Source organism: Pelophylax lessonae, assembly GCF_965119305.1.
Source record: "Pelophylax lessonae genome assembly, chromosome: 11".
Taxonomy (NCBI): Eukaryota; Metazoa; Chordata; class Amphibia; order Anura; family Ranidae; genus Pelophylax; species Pelophylax lessonae.
In genome coordinates, this window is record NC_138778.1 from 156,705,880 (window position 1) to 156,728,348 (window position 22,469).

At 44.4% G+C, this 22,469-nt stretch overlaps 1 protein-coding gene across 2 annotated transcripts in view; it reads left to right on the top strand.

The window, feature by feature from the left end:
* The window catches only part of GRB7 (growth factor receptor bound protein 7), a 297,736-nt gene that overhangs the window by 238,068 nt on the left and 37,199 nt on the right, over window positions 1-22,469 (top strand). For both annotated transcript variants that reach the window (XM_082271983.1, XM_082271984.1), the window contains 4 exons: window positions 1,577-1,698; window positions 3,306-3,383; window positions 3,667-3,804; window positions 20,180-20,290. In XM_082271983.1, coding sequence (XP_082128109.1) covers window positions 1,577-1,698; window positions 3,306-3,383; window positions 3,667-3,804; window positions 20,180-20,290 — 449 coding nt within the window. The remainder of the gene's footprint in view (window positions 1-1,576; window positions 1,699-3,305; window positions 3,384-3,666; window positions 3,805-20,179; window positions 20,291-22,469) is intronic.

A 22,469-nucleotide genomic window follows, 5' to 3' on the forward strand; every position in this document is an offset into this window, starting at 1 on the left:
TGGGGCTTAAGTGGTTAAATATATAATGTACTGTACATGGTGGCATGCAAAACTCATATAAATATTTCACAAAATAAAGATTAGAAAATGCAAAAAAACAATAAAAAGAGTCCCAAACAAAATGAACTGTGCAACCACAGTAAAAATACTGCACCGATTTCCAAACAAATTCTCTTCTGTGATATCAGCTCTCTCATCCTATTCAAAGTAAGCTCTTACTAGCAAAAGGTAGACCTCGAAGCAGAAGAGGTCAACAATCAGTGTTTTATTAGATGAACAATGACCTGAGCAGTTGAGGACATCTGCTGGCCAGATCTCAACTGCAGCATCTCCCAAAACGTATATATTACCACATAGCATGTAAAAAAGTACTCCACTAGACACTTTTTATTAAAGCGGAGTTCCACCCGAAATTTATACTTACCTCCATCTTCTCGCTCCGGGTCACCTGAAAAACAAATGGATAATCGCAATGTTTTTTTTTTTTATACTTACCTTTTAGAGAAAATATACTCACCTTACTTCCTTCTTCCTCCCCTCGGCGGCCACGGCGATTCGTCACTTCCTGGCTTTTGCAATGATTCCTGGGAGCTGAGCGTCATAGCTCCCAGGAATCATTTCGCCTGCACCGGCCCCGACGTCAGTTCCGGGTCGCGCGCGTCATTCCCTTCTAAACAGCTTCTGGGCATGCGCAGAAGCTGTGGAAGGATGACGCGTGCGACCCGGAAGTGACGTCGGGGCCGGTGCAGTGCATCGTGGGACCGAAGAAGACGGAAGAGGACGCAGAAGAGGATCGCGCTGGCTTCAAGCTGCCCACACCTGAGATGGCAGCACTGGACAATACATTTTCAAGGTAAGTATTTCTCCTGAAAGGTAAGTGCAACCCGGGACAGATCAGAGGCTAGCCATTGTGGATTGTGCTAGCCCTGACTGTCCCCGGGGTATTTTTATAAAAAAATGTATAACCAGGGTAGAACTCCGCTTTAAACACAAGAATAAAACTTACAGAACGCATGATGACAGCACGCTATGCTCTGCCCTACACATTACTTCATAAATGGCGTCATCAAAGTCATACAATTTACGTTGTCACATGTATATGCTCAGTCGGATAGAAGGCAAGTAGAATTACTCTTTCCTAAAGATGTACTTCTTTATGCCCCCCCATATTCATCAGCCGTATAACAGATACAAACTTAGGACCACAAAGGACTCCATCAAAGTACCCATAAAGATATATATAGATAAAATACTAAAACTATCATATTTAATTTAGCATATCAAATTGGTTTAGGGCAGGGGTGTCCAAACTTTTAACCTTCCTGGGCCACATTGGAAGAAGAAGAATCTCAGGAGCTCCCTAGGGGGCAGTGCTACATTTCAATCATTTTCCACTACAATTGTGTTCAGCAGATTGCTCTAAATCATTAAATAAATAAAACATCAGATGTGAAATTGCTGTGGACTGTTGTGTTCCATCCATTTAAATCCAGCATTGGCAGACTCAGTGGAAACTGCTCGTCCTGGCAATTACTGTTGTCTAAATGCAGACATATTGTATTCTTCTTTCTTGCAGAACGCTGCCTTGAAGATCACGAGTCAGTGGTGGAGGTTCAGGCCATGTGGCCTGCAGGAGGAGACAGCAAGTTCATTTTTCGAAAGAATTTCACCAAGTATGAACTATTCCGGGGATCTCCAGTGAGTACAAAGAGCCTACACAGATAGATGGTTGGGACCAGTCATATTTAGATAATTATATGTTACTCCTTGTCTCTTGTCATTCAGGTATGCTCTGGTCATACTCCTCTGCATTACTAAGCTCAGTACAAACATTTAACCTGTTGTGTTTTTACTAGTGAATGACCGATATGGTTTTTTTAATGCCGATACCGATATTTTGGTCATCGGGTATCGGTATCGGCCGATATTTTTGGACATGTAAAAAAAAAAAAAAAATTTTTTTTTTTTTTCTAAAGGTACTCTTGTGGAGGGATCTGGGGGTCTAAAAGACCCCAAACCCCTCCTCGGCACTGAAAAGCATTCAAAACGCCAATTTTGGCTGTTTTGAATGCTGTCAATTTTTTTTATTCCGCGCCGAGTACCCGGAAGTGATGTCATGACATCACTTCCGGGTTTTTTTACATGGAGACCCAGGTCTTCTCTTCGGCGGCGGTGTAGGTGGGATGCCCGGGTCTCCCAGTGGGACGGGAGACCCGGCGAGCCGCGGAAGGTGGTAGGACGTCCCCTCCCGCTTCTTGTGATGACAGCCGAGTGGCTTCTTAGCCGCATCGGTTGTCATTACAAGTCAGCCGAACGTCGGCTATGGACACCGGTACCGGGGTGATGCCTCTGGCTGCAGGTATCACTCCGGTACAAGCACTTTCCCTAAATGTCGGCAATATCAGTAATCTCCGTGGCCGATTCCAATATATCGGGGAAAGTGCATATCGGCCCCCGATATATCAGTGTTGCCAATAATCGGTCGATCCCTAGTTTTTGCATCATGTGATAACTGTTGATCCAGATAGGTCATATCTCCTTAAAGTGTTACTTAACCCAGGAACCTGCAGTCACTATATCTGGTCTCCCACAGTACTCAGAACATGGAAATGCAATTATTTTAGTAAATATAAACTGCTAAAAACCTTTTCTCATTAGCAGTATATAGCAGTCTTATGACTTCTATCAGTGTCTGGCCGAGCACTGGTTAAAGCTTGTAGGAGGAGTTTTCATTCTCCTCTGACTGTCCTATGAGGCTGCAGGACCCCTGACCCTCTGTCTGGACAGTGCTGATTGGCCCTGTGCTGATTACATGCACTCTCCCAAAAAAAAAAAAAATAGTAATACACACCAAACTGAGCATGTGCAGTTTACCCCCAAGGCTCTGTTCTATCATGAGTTGGAATGGGGACTGTGGAAGAAGGGGAGGATCAGAGAAGACCAGATCAAACAGCCTTTTTACACAGTGTGGAGGATTAACTCCTTGGGTTCTATAGTAAGTATTATGAGCATGCTTTATGCATATACAGACTGATTTTACTGTTGTGGGTTTAGTAAACCTTTAAAGTACAGATTTAAGCCATATATTGTATGATATAAGCCATATAAACATAGCATTCCTTTTGTATCTAATCTCAGTGACAGCTGTTCATCTTTCTTGTATTGGTGTAACAGGAACGGAAAGTGAAGGATAATTTCCTCAAAAATAAACCTAGCAGAGATTTTAAATTAATTCTAAATGTAATTCCTAGAAAATAATTTTCTTTTTCCCCTAAACATATATACATATATCTTTTTTTCCCCAGTATGCATTATTCCCAGAGGACATGATGGCAGGAAACCTAGAAGCTCACAAAGGACTCTCTCACTCAGAACTCATACAGGTACGTAAAAGACTAAATGAGGCAAAGGATCTTGGCCTCCAGTGTTGGGAAAAGTTCCTAGGCAGAGGATTTGGACTCTTTGGTTCTTGCTGACAGCCTGATAGTGTCTGGGACATTCTGTACACTCACTGTACAGGTCAGAGAAGGGTGAAACCAACCACTAGTCAGGTTTATATTACATAGACTGGACATCTGAAATAAGTCTGGGCTGCATCGATGCAAATCCAAGATTGCTTAATAAAGTGTGTCAAGGGTGAAATCTGATCATTATCCTCCTTTGCAGAATTTCCTCAACTCGGGCAGTTGGCCGGAGATCCAAGGCTATTTACATATGAAGGAAAGCGGGCGCAAAGTCTGGAAACGATTCTTCTTTTTCCTGCGCCGGTCAGGGCTTTATTACTCTGCCAAGGGGACCTCAAAGGTATGTGCATTGTTCAAGAGGCATACATAAAAACCTACAAGAATCAATATTTACTCATTTTTGTAAAGAGATATGTTGGCATGGGACTGTGTGTCTGTTCTTGGTTCCAAGAGACCTAATGCCCATATGGTTAAAGCACAACTTCCACTTTATGCTGCCCTCCCCCCTCTTCTTCTTCTTTTGGAACTTTTTTTGGGAAGGGGGGAGCTGGTATCTGGTTTTGAAAGGTACCTATTCCCACTTTCGGTTGGATCATTTAGGCGATTCCAACAAAGGTCCCCCCAACTCCTTGCCCTCAACCTCCTTGGGCACATCCTAGATACCAAAAGGCTGCAAACCATTCATAAAGTGCAGTGCAGCATGCACATGTGCAGTGGGAAGCCAGCTGTGAAGCCAAAAGGAGTCACAGCCAGTGTTAATTTTGTAGACAAAAACATTTTCCTCATCATTTTCGTCAGCGGCATATTTCCAGTGACGAAAACCAAACTAAAATGATCCCACATGGTCATTTGAAAACTATGACGAAAATCAATTCCATTTTCATCAAAAAACTAAAATGGAACGAAAATGCAAGGGAGGGACGTTTACCCATGTGAATTCCAGGTCTCCTTTGAGCTCCGCCTCTAGAGCCCATGGGTGCGTCCCCTCCCATCAAGCAAGGCAGCGACTATAGCGTGCTTAGTGGCGTGGCGTGCTTAGCACTGTGCAACATTAAAGGCCTCCTCAGACGATTTTTCAGAGCACTGTGCATTACAGGCCTCCCGGGAGTCTCGACTCAAGGCGGTCCAGGGCACTATGCATTACAGGCCCCCTTAGACTGGCCAGAGCACTGTGTAGCATTACAGGGTTCCTCAGACTGCCCAGAGCACTGTGCATTACAGGGTTCCTCAGACTGCCCAGAGCACTGTGCATTACAGGCATCCTCAGACTGCCCAGAGCACTGTGCATTACAGGCATCCTTAGACTGACCAGAGCACTGTGCATTACAGGCCTCCTCAGACCGGCCAGGGCACTGTGTAGCATTACAGGCCTCCCAAGACCTGACCGTCCAGAGCACTGTGTAGCATTAGGATCTCCTCAGACCACTGTCAGGAGTACTGTGCATTACAGGTCTCCTTAGTTTGCCCAGAACACTGTGTGCATTGCAGGCCTCCTCAGAGTTCCGCCCAGAACACTGTGCAGCAATACAGGCTTCCTCAGACTACCATCCAGAGCACTATGCAGCATTACAGGCCTCCTCAGACTACCATCCAGAGCACTGTGCAGCATTACAGGCCTCCTCAGACTACCATCCAGAGCAATGGGCAGCATTACAGGCCTCTTCAGACCACAGTCCAGAGCTCTGTGCAGCATTACAGGCCTCCTCAGACCACAGTCCAGAACAGTGTTCAGCATTACAGGCCTCCTCAGACCACCATCAAGAGCACTGTGCAGCATTACAGGCTTCCTCAGACCACAATCCAGAGCACTGTTCAGCACTACAGGCCTCCTCAGACCACCATCCAAAGCACTGTGCAGCATTACAGGCCTCCTCAGACCACATTCCAGAGCACTGTTCAGCATTACAGGCCTCCTCAGACCACAATCCAGAGCACTGTTCAGCACTACAGGCCTCCCCAGACCACCATCCAAAGCACTGTGCAGCATTACAGGCTTCCTCAGACCACAATCCAGAGCAATGTTCAGCATTACAGGCCTCCTCAGACCACATTCCAGAGTACTGTGAAGCATTACAGGCCTCCTCAGACCACATCCCATAGCACTGTGAAGCATTACAGGCCTCTTCAGACCACATTCTAGAGCACTGTGCACTATTTACAGGTCTCCTTAGACCGTCTAGAGCACTCACTTTGCATTACAGGCCTCCTCAGACCGTCCAGAGCGTGTAGTTTGTTCAAACCGCAATATCATAAATATTAACATGATATTGGATATTTTTTTTACTCAAGGAGTGAATAATAAATTAGGAAATTCTACAGAAATGCTTAAATAATGCATTACAATTTAACTAAATCCATTAGATTTTAGTAGACTAAAATGCACTGGAGGTTTTAGTCAACTAACAACAAAAGCGAAAACCAATTGCAGATGACTACAATGCGACTAAAATTAAAATGGCATTTTAGTAAAAAAACAATGTCTAAATTTAAATTAAAACTGGTGCCAGGGACACGAAGACCAGTGAAGAAACCCCTGGATCTCTAGACAAGTGTCCTTTTGTTAGGTCGGCAGCTACAATTTTGGATGCATATAGATATTGGGTGCTAGTTATCCGTTCTAACTGGTTTTGTCCAGGAATGCATATATACGCTAAGAATTTCTGTTTAAGAATGAGCGAATGTCAGAGAATATTGTGATAGTGGGCTGATGCCAGCTAATTTCCATCCACCTAGCTTTGAAACAATTTATAGAAAGCGAAAAAACGTTTATAAGTTAACTTGTCAAATATAAATGAAAAAATGGGGTTAGATGGCATGTTAACAAAGGTTATTTGTGAGGTTTCATATCCTTTTAAGAGGATTAGGGAGTTTCTGGCACACTGCTCTCTATGGTGAATTATTTACAACAGTAAAATGGTGACATTACTGTGTCAGAGGTGATGGCTGTAATGTTAGATGGGTGTGATAAGGCCGTATATGCCTTTCCTCTTTCCTGAACCTGGTGGCATTGTGATATTCTTGGACAGTATAATCTACTACGAGAAACACAAACAAGGAGAAGGCATTTATTGCACATAGAATCATTGTCACAAAATTAAACATAGTCATAAAATTGATTCAGACTCTATATACATGTCATCTAACCAATTTACTGTAAAGTCCAAACCATCCAAAGGTCTTGGGTGGAAGAAGCAGTCAATAGAATTGGGTGCATTTACAGTCAATGGCATTGATCTCTTTGGAAGATGCAGGTATTGAAAACTGTGCCAAAACGTGCTGCAAATAGGATTTTTTTTAATTCAACACCCTAAAACACAAATGTGAATTGTGCAAAAAATATCACTAGAGAAAAATGCCTTGGGATTTTTAGGGTACAGTGCTATAACTACATATCAATAAAAACCCCTTTGGTAGAATCCCAAACATGACTCCACCTGAAAAGAGTTTTCATCTAAAGTTTTCAACAGGAACCGGATGAAGTTCAGTCAGTGTATGGCCATCTTAAGCTTTACTGCCTTGGAATTTTTAGGGTACAGTGCTATAACTACATATCAATAAAAACCCCTTTGGTGGAATCCCAACCATGACACCACCTGAAAAGAGTTTTCATCGGGAACCGGATGAAGTTCAGTCAGTGTATGGCCATCTTTAGCTTTACTGCCTTGGAATTTTTAGGGTACAGTGCTATAACTACATATCAATAAAAACCCCTTTGGTGGAATCCCAACCATGACACCACCTGAAAAGAGTTTTCATCGGGAACCGGATGAAGTTCAGTCAGTGTATGGCCATCTTTAGCTTTACTGCCTTGGAATTTTTAGGGTACAGTGCTATAACTACATATCAATAAAAACCCCTTTGGTGGAATCCCAACCATGACGCCACCTGAAAAGAGCTTTCATCGGGAGTTTTCATCGGGAACCGGATGAAGTTCAGTCAGTGTATGGCCATCTTTAGCTTTACTGCCTTGGAATTTTTAGGGTACAGTGCTATAACTACATATCAATGAAAACCCCTTTGGGGGAATCCCAACCATGACAACACCTGAAAAGAGTTTTCATCAGGAACCGGATGAAGTTCAGTCAGTGTATGGCCATCTTTAGCTTTACTGCCTTGGAATTTTTAGGGTACAGTGCTATAACTACATATCAATAAAAACCTCTTTGGTGGAATCCCAACCATGACGCTACCTGAAAAGAGCTTTCATCGGGCGTTTTCATCGGGAACCAGATGAAGTTCAGTCAGTGTATGGCCATCTTTAGCTTTACTGCCTTGGAATTTTTAGGGTACAGTGCTATAACTACATATCAATGAAAACCCCTTTGGTGGAATCCCAACCATGACACCACCTGAAAAGAGTTTTCATCGGGAACCGGATAAAGTTCAGTCAGTGTATGGCCATCTTAAGCTTTACTGCCTTGGAATTTTTAGGGTACAGTGCTATAACTACATATCAATAAAAACCTCTTTGGTGGAATCCCAACCATGACACCACCTGAAAAGAGCTTTCATCTGGAGTTTTCATTGGGAACCGGATGAAGTACAGTCAGTGTATGGCCATCTTTAGCTTTACTGCCTTGGATTTTTTAGGGTACAGTGCTATATCTACATATCAATAAAAACCCCTTTGGTGGAATCCCAACCATGACACCACCTGAAAAGAGCTTTCATCGGCAACCGGATGAAGTTCAGTCAGTGTATGGCCATCTTTAGCTTTACTGCCTTGGAATTTTTAGGGTACAGTGCTATTACTACATATCAATAAAAACCTCTTTGTTGGAATCCCAACCATGACGCCACCTGAAAAGAGCTTTCATCTGGCGTTTTCATCGGGAACCAGATGAAGTTCAGTCAGTGTATGGCCATCTTTAGCTTTACTGCCTTGGAATTTTTAGGGTACAGTGCTATAACTACATATCAATGAAAACCCCTTTGGTGGAATCCCAACCATGACACCACCTGAAAAGAGTTTTCATCGGGAACCGGATAAAGTTCAGTCAGTGTATGGACATCTTAAGCTTTACTGCCTTGGAATTTTTAGGGTACAGTGCTATAACTACATATCAATAAAAACCTCTTTGGTGGAATCCCAACCATGACACCACCTGAAAAGAGCTTTCATCGGGAGGTTTCATCGGGAACCGGATTAAGTTCAGTCAGTGTATGGCCATCTTTACAGTAGCTTTACTACCTTGGAATGAATATATTGATAGCACAGCTGCTAAGCATTTAGCACTTCCACCTAGCAGCACTAGAGTCATTGGTTTGAATCCCAACCACGGCACTACCTGCCTTGAATTTGCATCTTCTCACTGTGCCCGTGTAGGTTTCCTCCCACACTCCAAAGCAGGGCCAGGACAAGGGGTGGGCAGGAGGGACGGTTGCCCTGGGCGCAATGGTTTATTGTAGGGATGGGGGGGGGGCGCCTTGACCCTAATGGAAGGGGGGACGCAGTTTGGCATCCTTGGCCTGGGTGCTGGAGGACCTTGTCCCGGCACTGCTCCAAAGACATGCTAATTGGATGCTGACTAAATTGGCCCTAGTATTTGAATGTATAAACGTGAGTTAGGGACCTTCGATTTTGAGCTTGAGGACGGGATGTACAATTAAGGTACATTTAATTCACAAAAGACCTTTGGCCCCACTTCTTCTTTAATAGACACAAAGGTAGTAAATAAGAGAAGTTCATACACTGTGCATAGTAAATTGTTTATATAGAACCTAAAAGAGTAGCAGATAAAAATTGGAAAGAAGGAAAGGGGGTTTGGTTGAAGAAGAGCCCCCCCGAAAAAAGCAGCTCTATTGAGGTCAACCCTCTTCACTCCATAAAAAAAGCAAATTTTAGGGAATACTCCCCTTAACCATAATATAGATTTTTTTGTTAATTTTTTTTTTTTTCAGAACATGATAGATTATACCTGATTGATTGATTGCTACAAGTTCTCATAGCGTAGTTTTAAAATAAACTGCAATTTATGTGTCCTGCCATCATGTGGACAAAGAGTGACGTGGGACCCAGCAGTAGGTTACTAGGACATGGTACCATGGGTCATATTTCCTGTTGATTTTCTTGTAATTATTATTTTCCATTGATTTCCAGTGAATTATTTGTTGTACTCATGTGCTTGTGTGAACTCTTTACCTCTGGATTCTAGATGGGAGTAAAAGAGAAACTCTACAATATGTATGCATGATCTGCATCTTTCTAGCACTGTTGCTGAAGTCGTTTCAGCAATTATATCCCGCCATGCGAGAAACGCTTTACTATTAGTACTTTATGCTGCAGGTTGGGGCAATGGGATTATTATAATTATTATTACGCTTTGAGAAGTCCATCTTTAAGCTTGGTCGTAGCTTTGCAGAGTTCTACTGAACAATAACAGGTAACATCTCTACTGATCCCAAGCCTTGTCTACTGGGTATCCTAGATGACCTTTCAATTGAGGAAAATTCTAAGCAGACTAATGCAAGGGCTCTTGTTATCAGGGATGGAGACGCTTGCTTTACAGGCTGGTGTCTCATCTAAAGTCCCAATTTGCCTTTACCATCTATACTATTGGGATGGGGGTGTGTGTCTCCCAGCTGGTCATTTTTTAGTTTGCACCCTATGGCTTTTACATTAGTTTTTCAATACCAGTCATGGAGGGGAGCAGGTTGGGGGAGGATTGGGCCATCTTCAAGCTCACCTGTTTCTTTTCCATCCATTAGCATTCATGTACTCCCATGTTTGGAGACACTCAGTAGACATTCAGTTTGAGTAGTGTTAGGTAGTGTTTAGGACTGCAGGATACACAGGGTGCCTTGGAGTGGCCTGCAGCTTATACATGCGTTTGCAAATGTGTGTTAACTAAACCCCTGGTTTTAACCTATTATGTTAGACAGGTTTATTTGGTTTGTCAGCAGACTGGTAGGTAAGTATAGCAAACTAAGGGCCGGTTGCTTTCCACACACACACACCTTCTTTAATCCCCTTTTCTCTGTCGCTCATTGACAGACGTAGTCCTCCTTGATTAATATCAACTCGGGTTATACTGCCCTCTATAGGAGTAGGACTACACAGGAAAGAAAACGTTCTGGCCACACCCTAGGGGCAGTCCCAGAGGGTATATCCTCTCACTTCCTGCTACAGCAAATCAGTTTTTTTCTGTCTAGTTAGGAGTAAGGACCTAAATTCCTTGTTAGGATCTTCGGTCCTGGCAGGATTTTTTTAGAAATACTTTTTAGACAGCTTTTTTTCTCCAGTGTTCCTGTGAGATCTTCAAGCAAGTACGCTGAAACTGGGCGACGGGCTGGATGTTGAGATCCAGTGGTCACTCCAGTTCAGCCTACGAGCGCGTGCAGGCCATAGCTCCGCACTGGGTCGTCTGCGACATAGTCCCACTGGACGGGGACTGACCCTGCGAGTTAAACGTCTCGCCTGGACGCCAATGACCAACAGAGTCACGGCATCCGTATTGATCGACCGCCCCCCCCACCCCGGTGGAGAGGGGTTCTGTCAGGAGTTGGCGCCCGCCTGGTTCCGGTATGGTGAGTAGAATGTTCCCCCTCTCCCCCTGTCGGGTTTGTTGGGGACGCGGGCCCCTCTCTGGGATGGTTGGACACTCGGTTTTCTGGGTCTCCCCTCTATCCTATAACAGGTCACAGATCCCCCAATTTGAGTGTGATTTTTGTGAATAGAAACCAGGAGGCTTGGTTTGGGAGCTGACTATCTAAAGTCACTATATGACTGTAAGGGTGACTGAAGTCAGTGGCAGACTACTAAAAGGCATTACTATTGAGGTTTAGAGGTATCCTACCTGTCTAGTGTGTACACAGGCCGATGCCTATGCCTGAGTTACTGCTGCCACAGATCGCCATCCCTCCAGAAAGCGAAGGACACCTCCCGCAGGCCGAGGCACTTCCGCAGGCCGCACAGGCCGAATGCACTCATCCCGCAGGCCGCTGCTAGCTGGCAAGCCGCTGCTATCCTACACAGGCCGCCGCCATTTTCCTGCAGATCGCATGAGGCCGCCATATTGGCGTAGCCTCGTGTCTCCAGCATGGGGGCGGCCATGTTTGAGGTTCAAACACCTCGTGGAGTAATTGGGAGGCGCCGGAAGGCGTGTAAAGGGGCGGAGCCGCCTCCTTGGCCCAGGGAAAGCAAGCCAAAGACTTCCTGTCTGTAACAGACAGTGCTGGAAGCAGGTTGATAAGAAACTTCTGTGCATCAGGTGAGCCTTGGGGTCTCTCTCTCTTTGAGGGGTCCAAGCAGGTAGACTGAGGGGCGCTACTGCACTGGGGGACTAAGTTAAAAAAAAAAAAAAAAAAAAAAAGTTTTTTTCTTGCAATTAATTTTTTTGTGTTTGCTGGCAAGTGTCTTGTTACATGAACCCTGCCACACATGTATCCCCACCTGATCCCCTCAGGGTGGCCGCAGGACCCTCCAGTACCCCACTTGTGATGATGCATTATCAGCAGTTTTGGAGTCTTTGGTATCCCGGGTGGAGGTAGCCTGTCAGGGATGGGGGTCAAGAAGAGCGACCCCCGCCTACCCCTATGTCATCTGATACCTCAGATACGGATTCTGAGCTGGTCATTGCAGTCCCTTTTCTGGGGTTGTTGTCTCAGGTACGGTCTCCTCAGACAGTAAGGAGGACGCTTCTGCCTCCGCCATAGCACTAGAAGCGTTGGTGGAAGCACTAGTTGTGTCTGTCCGGGAAACCTTAAATCTGGAGGTTACACCGGCAGAGGTAGCTGAGACTCATATTCCTTTTTTGGTACTAGCAAGCCTACCAAAATGGTGAAGGGTTTCCCTTGCCCAAATAGGGTCGTCCGTAAATGAGCCCTGCTATTTCCAAACGCATTGCTAGGCGCTATCATTTTGAGGAATCCCTAATTTCAAAGATGGACGGTACCACCAATAGTGGACTCACCGATTTCCAGACTAAATAAAGCCACTGTTATCCCGTTGGATTGACAGAATGGGCCCCACCCATCTCTAGGGTGGGGGGACGTCTTCACCGGTTTCCGGATCCAGGGCTTTCCAGAATCCCGGATAAAGGGGTTCGCAAGGTCAGATGGTCGGGATACAAGATCGAGTTTTCGATCACTTCCACCGGTGCGATTCTTCCCTTCCAATATTCGACATCCCCGGGTCGCTTAAAAAGCTTTGCGGGGGACAGCTTGATACAACAAGCAGTGGTAGTTCCCATTCCTTGGAGGAGTTCAAGTCGAACTTGTTCACAATGCCCAGGAAAAAGGGCTAGGTGCGTCCAATTCTGGTCTTGGAAGAGATGGAGTCCATCCATACAGTGGTGGCCTCCCTGCATCAGGGGGATTTCCTGGCTGCCTTAGGATGCCTATCTTCATATCCCCATCTTCGCAGGACATCAGCGTTTTCGTTGCTTTTCCCAAAGATCATCCCTGGTTCCCACCAGGAGACTGAACTATCTGGGCCTAATTTTGGATACATCCTTGGCAAGAGTGTTTCTCCATGCGGAGAAACTCCAGAAGATTCAGTCAATGATTCGGATGTTGCTGTCCGTCAACTGGCTGGGATTGATGGTCACCTCCTTAGAGGCAGTACCGTTTGCCCAGTCTCATACCCGAATTCTCCAAAGAGGAGATTCTTCTCATATGGAATCGGAATCCCGATTCCCTGGACAATCGGATCCGATTGAGTGAGCGGACCAGGGAGGCTCTGGTCTGGTGGCTTCGGTCTCCGATGCTCAGCCAAGGGAAGTCATTTCTTCTGATAAATTTCAGGTTACCGATAAATGGGTTGGAACTGAGAGCAATCAGACTTTGTCTGATTTACTGGACCGAGCAGCTCCAGGGCAGCCCGGTTCGGATCCAATCGGACTATGCCACGGTCATGACTTATGTCGATCACCAAGGGGCACCAAGAGTGCCCTGGCGGCCATAGAAGTGGTCAACATTCTTTATTGGGCGGAACAGTTGTTCCAGTTCTCTCCGCGATATTTATCACAGGGGTGGACAGGCAGATTATTTCAGCCGTCAGATTCTGGATCAAGAGGAATAGTCTCTTCATCCAAAGGTATTTCACCAGCTGTCCCTTCATTGGGGCACCCCGGATATGGATCTGTTGGTAGGTTGGCTCAACAGGGCTCGCACCCGCGATCCTCTAGCGGACACAGCCTCTCAAATTGCTGCTGAGATTTCTCCGCGGGATAGATGTGGAGGGAACTCCAGTTATCCTGGAAATTCCGAGCTGGCCTCGTCAAGCCGGGTACGCCGACTTGGACAGGCTAGTCGCGGACGCTCCTTGGAGACTTCCTCTCAGGGAGGATCTGCGGTCTCAAGGACCGATCTTCCATCGTGCTTTACAGTCGCTGGTTTTAATGGCCTGGCTATTGAGACCCAGGTACTGAAGGACAGAGGGTTGTCAGCTTCAGTTATTTCTACTCTAATTAAAGCAAGGAAAGCGACTTCCAGCAAAGTCTATTATCGCACATGGAAGACTTATATCGCGTGGTGTGAATCTTTGGAATTTTCCCCACGTACCTATTCGGTGACCCGAATCTTGGCTTTTCTGCAAAAGGGGGTTGAGCAGAAACTATCCTTGAGCACTATCAAGGGTCAGGTTTCAGCATTCGCAATCTTCTTTCAGAAGCCTTGGGCTACTCATTCCTTGGTGTCCAGGGGGTGCGGCACTTGGCTCCGCCAGTGTGCGCGCCCTTACCGCCCTGGGATCTTAATTTGGTGTTTGTCGGTTCTTCAGAAACCTCCCTTTGAAAATTTCAGGGAGATTCCCTTGCTTACATTATCCCAGAAGGTGGCTTTCTTGGTGGCTATCACTTCTGCACGCAGGGTGTCAGAACTGGCTGCATTAACATGCCATTCCCCATATCTAGTGGTTCATAGGGATAAGGTAGTTCTTCATCCGAATCCATCCTTTCTTCCTAAGGTGGTTTCAGATTTTCATCTGAATGAAGATATTGTGCTACCTTCCTTGTGTCCTAAGCCCAATCACCCTCAGGAATATGCGTTGCATTCCTTGGATGTGGTTCGGGCAATCAGGGTATACCTGAAGACTACGGAATCGTTCCGTAAGACGGATTCACTTTTTGTGATCACGGATGGCCCCAGAAAAGGGTTGCCTGCATCTGCCGCGACCATCTCCAAATGGATTAGACAGACGGTGGTACAGGCTTATTCTATTAAGGGTCGGAATCCTCCGTTCCCTGTTAAGGCGCACTCCACTCGAGCGCTCAGTACTTCCTGGGCCTACCGCCATCAGGCGTCAGTGGTCCAGGTGTGCAAGGCGGCTACCTGTTCGTCGGTTCATACCTTTACAAAATTTTACAAAGTTGATGTGATGGCATCGGCGGATGCCTCGTTTGGCCGCAAGGTTTTGCAGGCCGCAATTTGAGACCGGTGGTCTACCTCGAGGGTTTTTTTCCGTTGGAATTTCAGTTGAGTCTCATCGTGTGATTGATGAGCCTTTAAAACTTCCAGTTGGCACCGGTTGGGCCTTCTAGATTGGATTTTGATTTCCATTTTCCCACCCCTCATTTGTGGCACTGCTTTGAGACGTCCCGAGTTGATATTAATCAAGGAGGACTACGTCTGTCAATGAGCGACAGAGAAAAAATGGATTTTTGTAAGATCTTACCGTAAAATCCTTTTCTCTTAAGCTCATTGACAGATGTAGTACCCGCCCCTCTGTTTTTGAGTTGGGTTGGGTTAAATTCTCTAAACACTGCTTTGTGACATAACTGATTTGCTGTAGCAGGAAGTGAGAGGATATACCCTCTGGGACTGCCCCTAGGGTGTGGCCAGAACGTTTTCTTTCCTGTCTAGTCCTACTCCTGTAGAGGGCAGTATAACCCAAGTTGATATTAATCAAGGAGGACTACGTCTGTCAATGAGCTTAAGAGAAAAGGATTTTATGGTAAGATTTTACAAAAATCTATTTTTTCTCTTCAATTCTGTTATATACAGGGATGGAGACGCTGAGCAGTGCTCGCCGGTGTCTCATCTAAAGTCCCAAAACTGCCCAACATTTCAATGCTAGGGCTTTTTTTCCAGGCCTGTAAACTAATTCTTCTTTTCAATGGTTTTTATTGAAAAATTTTACAAATGTAAGTAACAAAGAAAGACATTAAACAGTGGTACAACAATCCCAATAGTCTGCCATAATAGCATAAAATGAAGAAAATATACCAAAGACATGTACAGCATATCATAGGAAAGATCACAAAGTGCTTATATCCTAGGCCTCAATAAGATTGGCTGCTCTAGGACGGCAGCCAGTAGAAAACTGCAATAAAGACAAGAAGTAAAGTGCAATATGTAACTAAGGAAAAAATTAGATGGGGCTGAACCTGGCACTGTTGCGATTACTAAAGCCGGCTGCAGACAATTAGCCGTACAGCCTTAAGTGAAAGTTCAGTGCCGCCATTGTGAAAATTTGTGCGACCACTAGGAGTACCTTATGTAAACAATTACCAAGAAGGCAAGTAAAAGAGAGAGAAGGAAAGATAAATGCTAGAGGAGGAAAGAAGAAGGAGTAAGAAAAAGAGGAAGTGGACCCAACCCCGCGCTCCCTCTCCCCGCCCCGGGACCCAGATATACTGGGACCCCTTAAGCGCTACCAGTAAGATAGCTGAGCCATGGTTCCCGTACTTTATCAAACGTATGCATTTTGTCATCTAATGAAGTCGACATAAGTTTGTTCAACATAATCCAGGATAATTTGTGCCGAAATTGCTCGAATTGCAGGACAGGAGACCTCCAAGACCTTGCCATCGTGATTTTTGCTGCTGTAAAGATAAAGGTTATAAGCCGTCTTGATAAAGGTTATTAGTCCTGAGCCCTCGTGGCCGTATCCACCTTCCGGCCCAGCAAGGCCTGCTGTGGGGATTTGGTCAGGTTAACTTGCGTAAGGGTGTATATGAAATTAAATACTCTAATCCATGTAAACTAATTCTTAAGCACTGGAAGGCAACCAACCCTCCCACACTTAAAGAGTGTATCAATCATATGGGGGATACCCTGCATTTAGAAAGGTATATCTTCCAGCACAGGGGGGGGGGGGGGGCTAAGCAAATTCAACAAATTATGGGACCCATGGTTGGATACCCCAGGTCTTTCTCCATTAGACTTGGTTATGGTTAGACTGCTGTTGTAAAGCTGTTGTCGATTACAGAAAATTGAAATAAAGTGCCAATCAGTGCCCACAATCAGTGCCCATAGTGCTGCCAGTCATTGCCCATCAGTGCCTGCTCATTTAGGCACTGATGGGCACTGACTGGCAGCACTATGGGCACTGAGTGGGCACTCATGGTGCTGCCCATCAGTGTCCATCAGTGCCGCCCATCAATGCTCATTAGTGCCACCCGTCAGTGCCCATCAGTGCCGCCCGTCAGTGCCACCTCTCAGTGCCCATCAGTGCCGCCTATCAGTGGTCATCAGTGCCGCCTATCAGTGCCCATCAGTGCGGCATATTAGTACCTCCTCATCAGTGCCCACAAGTGCCATCTTATCAGTGCCCATAAGTGCCACCTCATCAGTGCCCATCAGTAAAGGAGAAAAATTATTTATTTTCAAAACTTACTCACAGAAAATAAGAAACTTTTTTTTTTTTTTCAAAATTTTCTCTTTTTTCTTTTTTTTTTTTTGTAAGAAATAAAAAACCCAGCGGTGATTAAATACCACGAAAAGAAAGCCCTAGTTGTGTGAAAAAAATGATACAAATTTCATATGGGTTCAGTGTAGCATGACCGCGCAATTGTCATTCAAAATGTGAGAGCGCTGAAAGCTGAAAATTGGCCTGGGCAGGAAAGAGGTGAAAGTGCCCTGTATTGAAGTGGTTAAATAATTTAAAAAGAAACTAAACAGTAAAGTTAGCCCAATTTTTTTGTATAATGTAAAAGATGATGTTACACCGAAAATCGTGAGAGAATCATGATCTTTATTCTAAGCAAAAAAATCGTGATTGTGAAAAATAAATGATCTGAGGCATCAAGCCCCCCTGTTGTACAAAAAAAATTGTGATTCTCATTTTATCCAGAATCGTGCAGCTCTAATGTGAATCAACATGATGACCCGGGTAACAGTACACTGGATGACTTGAATCTGAGGTGGGGTGCTTAGGTTAGGCTCTGCGGGGCGGGTGTGCGCCTCTCAGCGCTGATGTCTGGAACTATGACATGTTTATGTTTGCCGTATATTGTCTGGAACCTGTAACTTTTGTTGTATGTCTTATGTTTTTTCACAATAAATTCCCTTTTGAGATAAAAAAAAAAAAAGAATAACAGGTAGGGAGACATCTGGCTATTGTCAAACATGTCTGTAATCAACACTATAGGGTTGATTTACTAAAACTGGAGAGTGTGAAATCTGCTGCAGCTCTGCATAGAAACCAATCAGCTTTGGGGGTTTTTTTTTTTGCAAAGCTTAATTGAACAAGCTGAAGTTAGAAGCTGATTGGCTACCATGTACTGCTGCACCAGATTTTGCACTCTCCAGTTTTAGTAAATCAACTCCTATGCATCTTACAACTATACCGATTTATGGCACTACTCGGCCCTGCTTGGCCCGGTTTGCTTTTCCACTGCGGTACCGCATGGTATAGTGTCGGAAAGGTTCGGTACGGTATAGGTTTGCTTTTCCACTAAAGTAGTACTAAAGTTAAGTGGGTGGGATAACAACGGGGTGGGTGTGATTCTCTGACCAATCAGTGGCTAGTAGTGACTGCATGCAAAGGATTGTGGGATATGGTACCAGTTTGGTACCTGTTGGAACCACAATCGAGTAGGTACTGTTTTTTCAGAGCCGTACCGTACCGTTCGGTTCCATGCAGTGGAAAAGCAAACCTATACTGTACCGTACCGAACCGTTCCGACCCTATACCATGCGGTACCGCAGTGGAAAAGCACAAAAGCGTGCCGAACCGGTACGGTTCCATGCAGTGGAAAAGCGCCATTACAGAAGTAACGTATGAGGTCTGTTTATAAGGACAGCAGATACTGCTTTCCACTGGACACTACAGTGTGGGGACTGTAATGCCGTCCTCTGCATTATACTGCACAGTAAACTATGTTACTAGTGGACAGCCTAATCACATCACATGATAGATTATGTGACCAAACCCAATTTTTTTAATCATTTTAAATAAATAGGGCTTTTCTTGGTTAGAGTGTTTAACGCAAACAAAGCTTTAAACACATTTGTAAAGCACGGTAAAGTTTTTTTTATTAAAGTGCATTTTTATGTTTAATAAAAGACTGGGCTAAAAGACTGTCTGTCTATTGAGATGTGATGTGGATTATGTTTAGCCTGTATGTCCCATTGTTAATTATTAATAACCTCACATATTGCTTCTGTCCAGATGGCTAGATAATTAGTTCAGGTTAATTCTATTTCTGTATACAATTGAATCTGCATAGGATAATGTAATCAGGCAACCCTTGACCTGATGGGGTAATTTGATCAGGAGGGGGATGTGCTCATGTGTGTATAAATTTCATGTGAAACTGTTCAATAAAGGAGAAGGTTCCAAAACTTGTACAAGCTAAGTTGTCGGCTAGCTTTGTATGGGGGCGGCTAGAAAATCTGATATCTATGTTCACGACTGGGAGGAAGCCGTATACTGACGGAAGTCCACAAATACAGTGTGTGTTGTGGTTCCGTTACCTCACTTACAAATTATTTTGATAAGACAGATTGACTATCACATGCAATCACAAGGTACAGAGGCTATCTGATTGGCTCTGTAGCTTTTGCCTGTAATCTATGCTGTCTGATGACACCTCATTGACCAGCACTGTGCCCGCACCTGGCGCGTGCACACGCTTTGAAGCAAGAATGTTTTTAAAAGTCTAGGGTTGCAGGGCTCCTCATCTACCACAATGGTCAGTAGGTTAAACATGCTTGGGAGAAACATTGGTCTATACTTTGACAAAAAAGTCATGGGTACTTGCACATGGTACTAATGTTTGAAGTTGAACATCAGTATTCCTGGCCGAACGTTTATTTTGCACGTATGCTTATTTAAATGTACATGAGTCAAATAAATTCTTGCTCTCAGAATGGAATTTTAATCTCCTTAAATTAACATTTTTTGCATGTAGGCGCATATTTGCATGCATAGGCACATACGTGCATAAAATACTGACTGGCAACCCATATTTCTGTATTTTTTTCTACTACACAGCACTTGTTTACATTCCTGTGTGTACAGACACATTGAAAACAATGGTCTGCATTTAGATTAGTAAAAAAAACACACGTATACCGAAAAATGCTTTGTTTTTAGGCAGCAGTGTACAAGAGGCAAAAAAGAAAAAAAAAAGGCTAGGCTTTATGGACTACTTGGACCAGTGTTTCTCAACTCCGGTCCTTGTGGGAACACTAACAGGCCAGGTTTGCAAGAAAACTGTAATGCATCACAGGTGATATCATTTGCTGCTCAGTGATTGCAGTATTCTAGTCTGCATTTCCCCAAAGTAATACTTAAAATCTGGCCTGTTAGTGTGCCCTGAGGACTGGAGTTGAGAAACACTGACTTGGACAATATCTGCCGTCACTCTTCTATATTTCGATGTTTCTCTTTAACAGCAGCAGTTGCTTTTAGTCACCAGTAGAGGGAGATAAAGGGAAGACACATTTTGTACTGGCTAAATGGGTTAAGTGCCAAATTTCATGTGAATTTTTCTTAGTAGAAATGATTTAAGTAATAGATATACTGACAACACATTATTACCCTTAAGGATCCTCGGCACTTACAGTATTTTGCTGATGTGAATGAATCCAATGTCTACTGCCTGACACAAGGCAAGAAGCTCTACAGTGCGCCCACTGAGTTCGGATTCTGTTTAAAGGTAAGCACCCATTTCTCTTTATAGAGTGTAATTGCTCTCTTTAAACATCACTCTTTATCTTCTGCTGGGGTATGAAGCAAAGTGAAATAACTGGCTACTGGTCAATCTCTGGGTTGGCTCCAACACTGACTGGTCTAGCTGTTCTCCTATCACTTTGGTGAGATCTTCTGGTCTCCAACCACCCACTTCATAGACTCATGGCATGTAAACCCTGGGGGAATTTGAGTTTCGAAAGAAATAGTACCAGTTTCCCTGGACAGCAGCTTGTTCTATAGGCCAAGACTGTGAGACAGGTTGGGAAATGAGATGAAACCAGTTCTCCAAGCCAGCATTCCATACTCATAGTGGAAAGTAGGGACCTGAAATAACGAGATTACTAAAAGTGAGGAAATAAGTAATTACAGGAGAAAGCAGTGTAAGGTAATACGAGCCATCTACTGGGATGTATGTCCTCCACATTTACAGGTAACCATGAGGTGTGGGGGGGGGGGGGGATGTGCACTCTTTAACCCATTGCTGCCTGCCCAGACTAAAGCCCCGTACACACGCTACGAATTTCCGCCGACCGGTCGTCCGTTTTTTGTGGCATGCTAGTCTGATGTGGAAAGTGAAGAGGTTATTTTCATACGAATTTTCCTGTACGACAGAATTCTACTTCAGAAGTGATGTCATGTGTTGGATTGTTTTGTATGTGTTCTTTTGGTTCTGAGCATGCCTAGTCTTGCACTTAAGATTTTTTTCCATCGAAATCTGCACTAATGAGATGAAAATCGGACGTTGTATTACGGACAACAAAAATTTTATAGCCTGCACATTAGGATTTTGTCAGCCGAAAAGTCAGAGTCGGCTGTCGAAAGCACCATACTAACAATCCGAAAATCGGCAGATCGGTTGTCGGACGAAATTTCCCTTCCGAATTTCTTATCGTGTGTATGGGGCTTTAGGATGGTTCCGTAGACCTACAAGGGTACTACGGGCATGAGATTTTCCCCAAGGTACCCTTGCAACATGCCAATATTTAACACAACCTAGAAGGATTTCAGCCTGCCCTAATCTGCACCCTCCAAGTAGTCTGTTTCATACCTGCTTCAGGCCTTTTGGCAAAAGACACCAATAGAAGCCTCGCCCAGCACTGTCCATTTCCAGAGAACATTCGCATCTTGAGGTTAGGAGAAAGAAGAGTCCAAACAGCGAAAGCATTTTTTTTTTTGCTAGTAAATACCTTATTTACTGCTTTATTTATCCTCTTCTCACTTCCGGGTCCGGTCGGCGATTACGTCATTCGGCGATTCGCAGTGTGTGCTGGGATGTATTTCAGGGCATGAAATCTCGCATTATTTCACAGGACATGAGCTGTACTGCATGCTCTGCCCCGCCTCCGCCCTGCCTCCTCTCAGTAAGCTGTATGTATGTAGTGTATTGAGGCCATGCTCCGCCCCGCCTCCGCCCCGCCTCCTCTCAGTGAGCGAGGACTGAAAGCATTATATCTTCACTGAGCTCACTGAGAGGAGGCGGGGCAGACCACGCAGTGCAGCTCATCTCCTGTGTAATAATGCGAGATTTCATGCCCTGAGAAACATCCCAGCACACACTGCGAATCGCCGAATGACGTAATCGCCAACCGGACTCTGAAGTGAGAAGAGGATAAATAAAGCAGAAAATAAGGTATTTACTAGCAAAAAAAAAAAAAAAAAAAAACTTTCCATTGGTAAAACTCGTTTTAAAGGGGATTACATACATCTATGTAATCCAATTTATTAAAAATGGGTGGAACTCCACTTTAACTGTTTACTGACTGGAGTTAATATATATTTATATTCTTTTAGTCATTCCAACAGTGAGGGCACATTTCTAAGGTTGCATACAATAAAGATAGCATAAGTAAGAGGAGAGCTGAGTTATAACTTTGGGGGTGAGGGGGATTTGTGTAGTCCCAATATTTCCATAGCTTTTCTTCCCTTACAGATTACATCATCACTGTGACTTTATTCTTTAATCACTCCCCAAATTTAAAGATTATTTAAATCTGAGCCCTACTTCCCAAGATGCTCCACACTGGCATTTGCAGATCTGTCACTTCCGCTGCTACTCTGAGGGCCTCTAGCAGCTATCTAGTAGACTACACTATCTACTCATTACAAGGGGTCCTTCAACCTACTTTCACAACTAACTATGACAA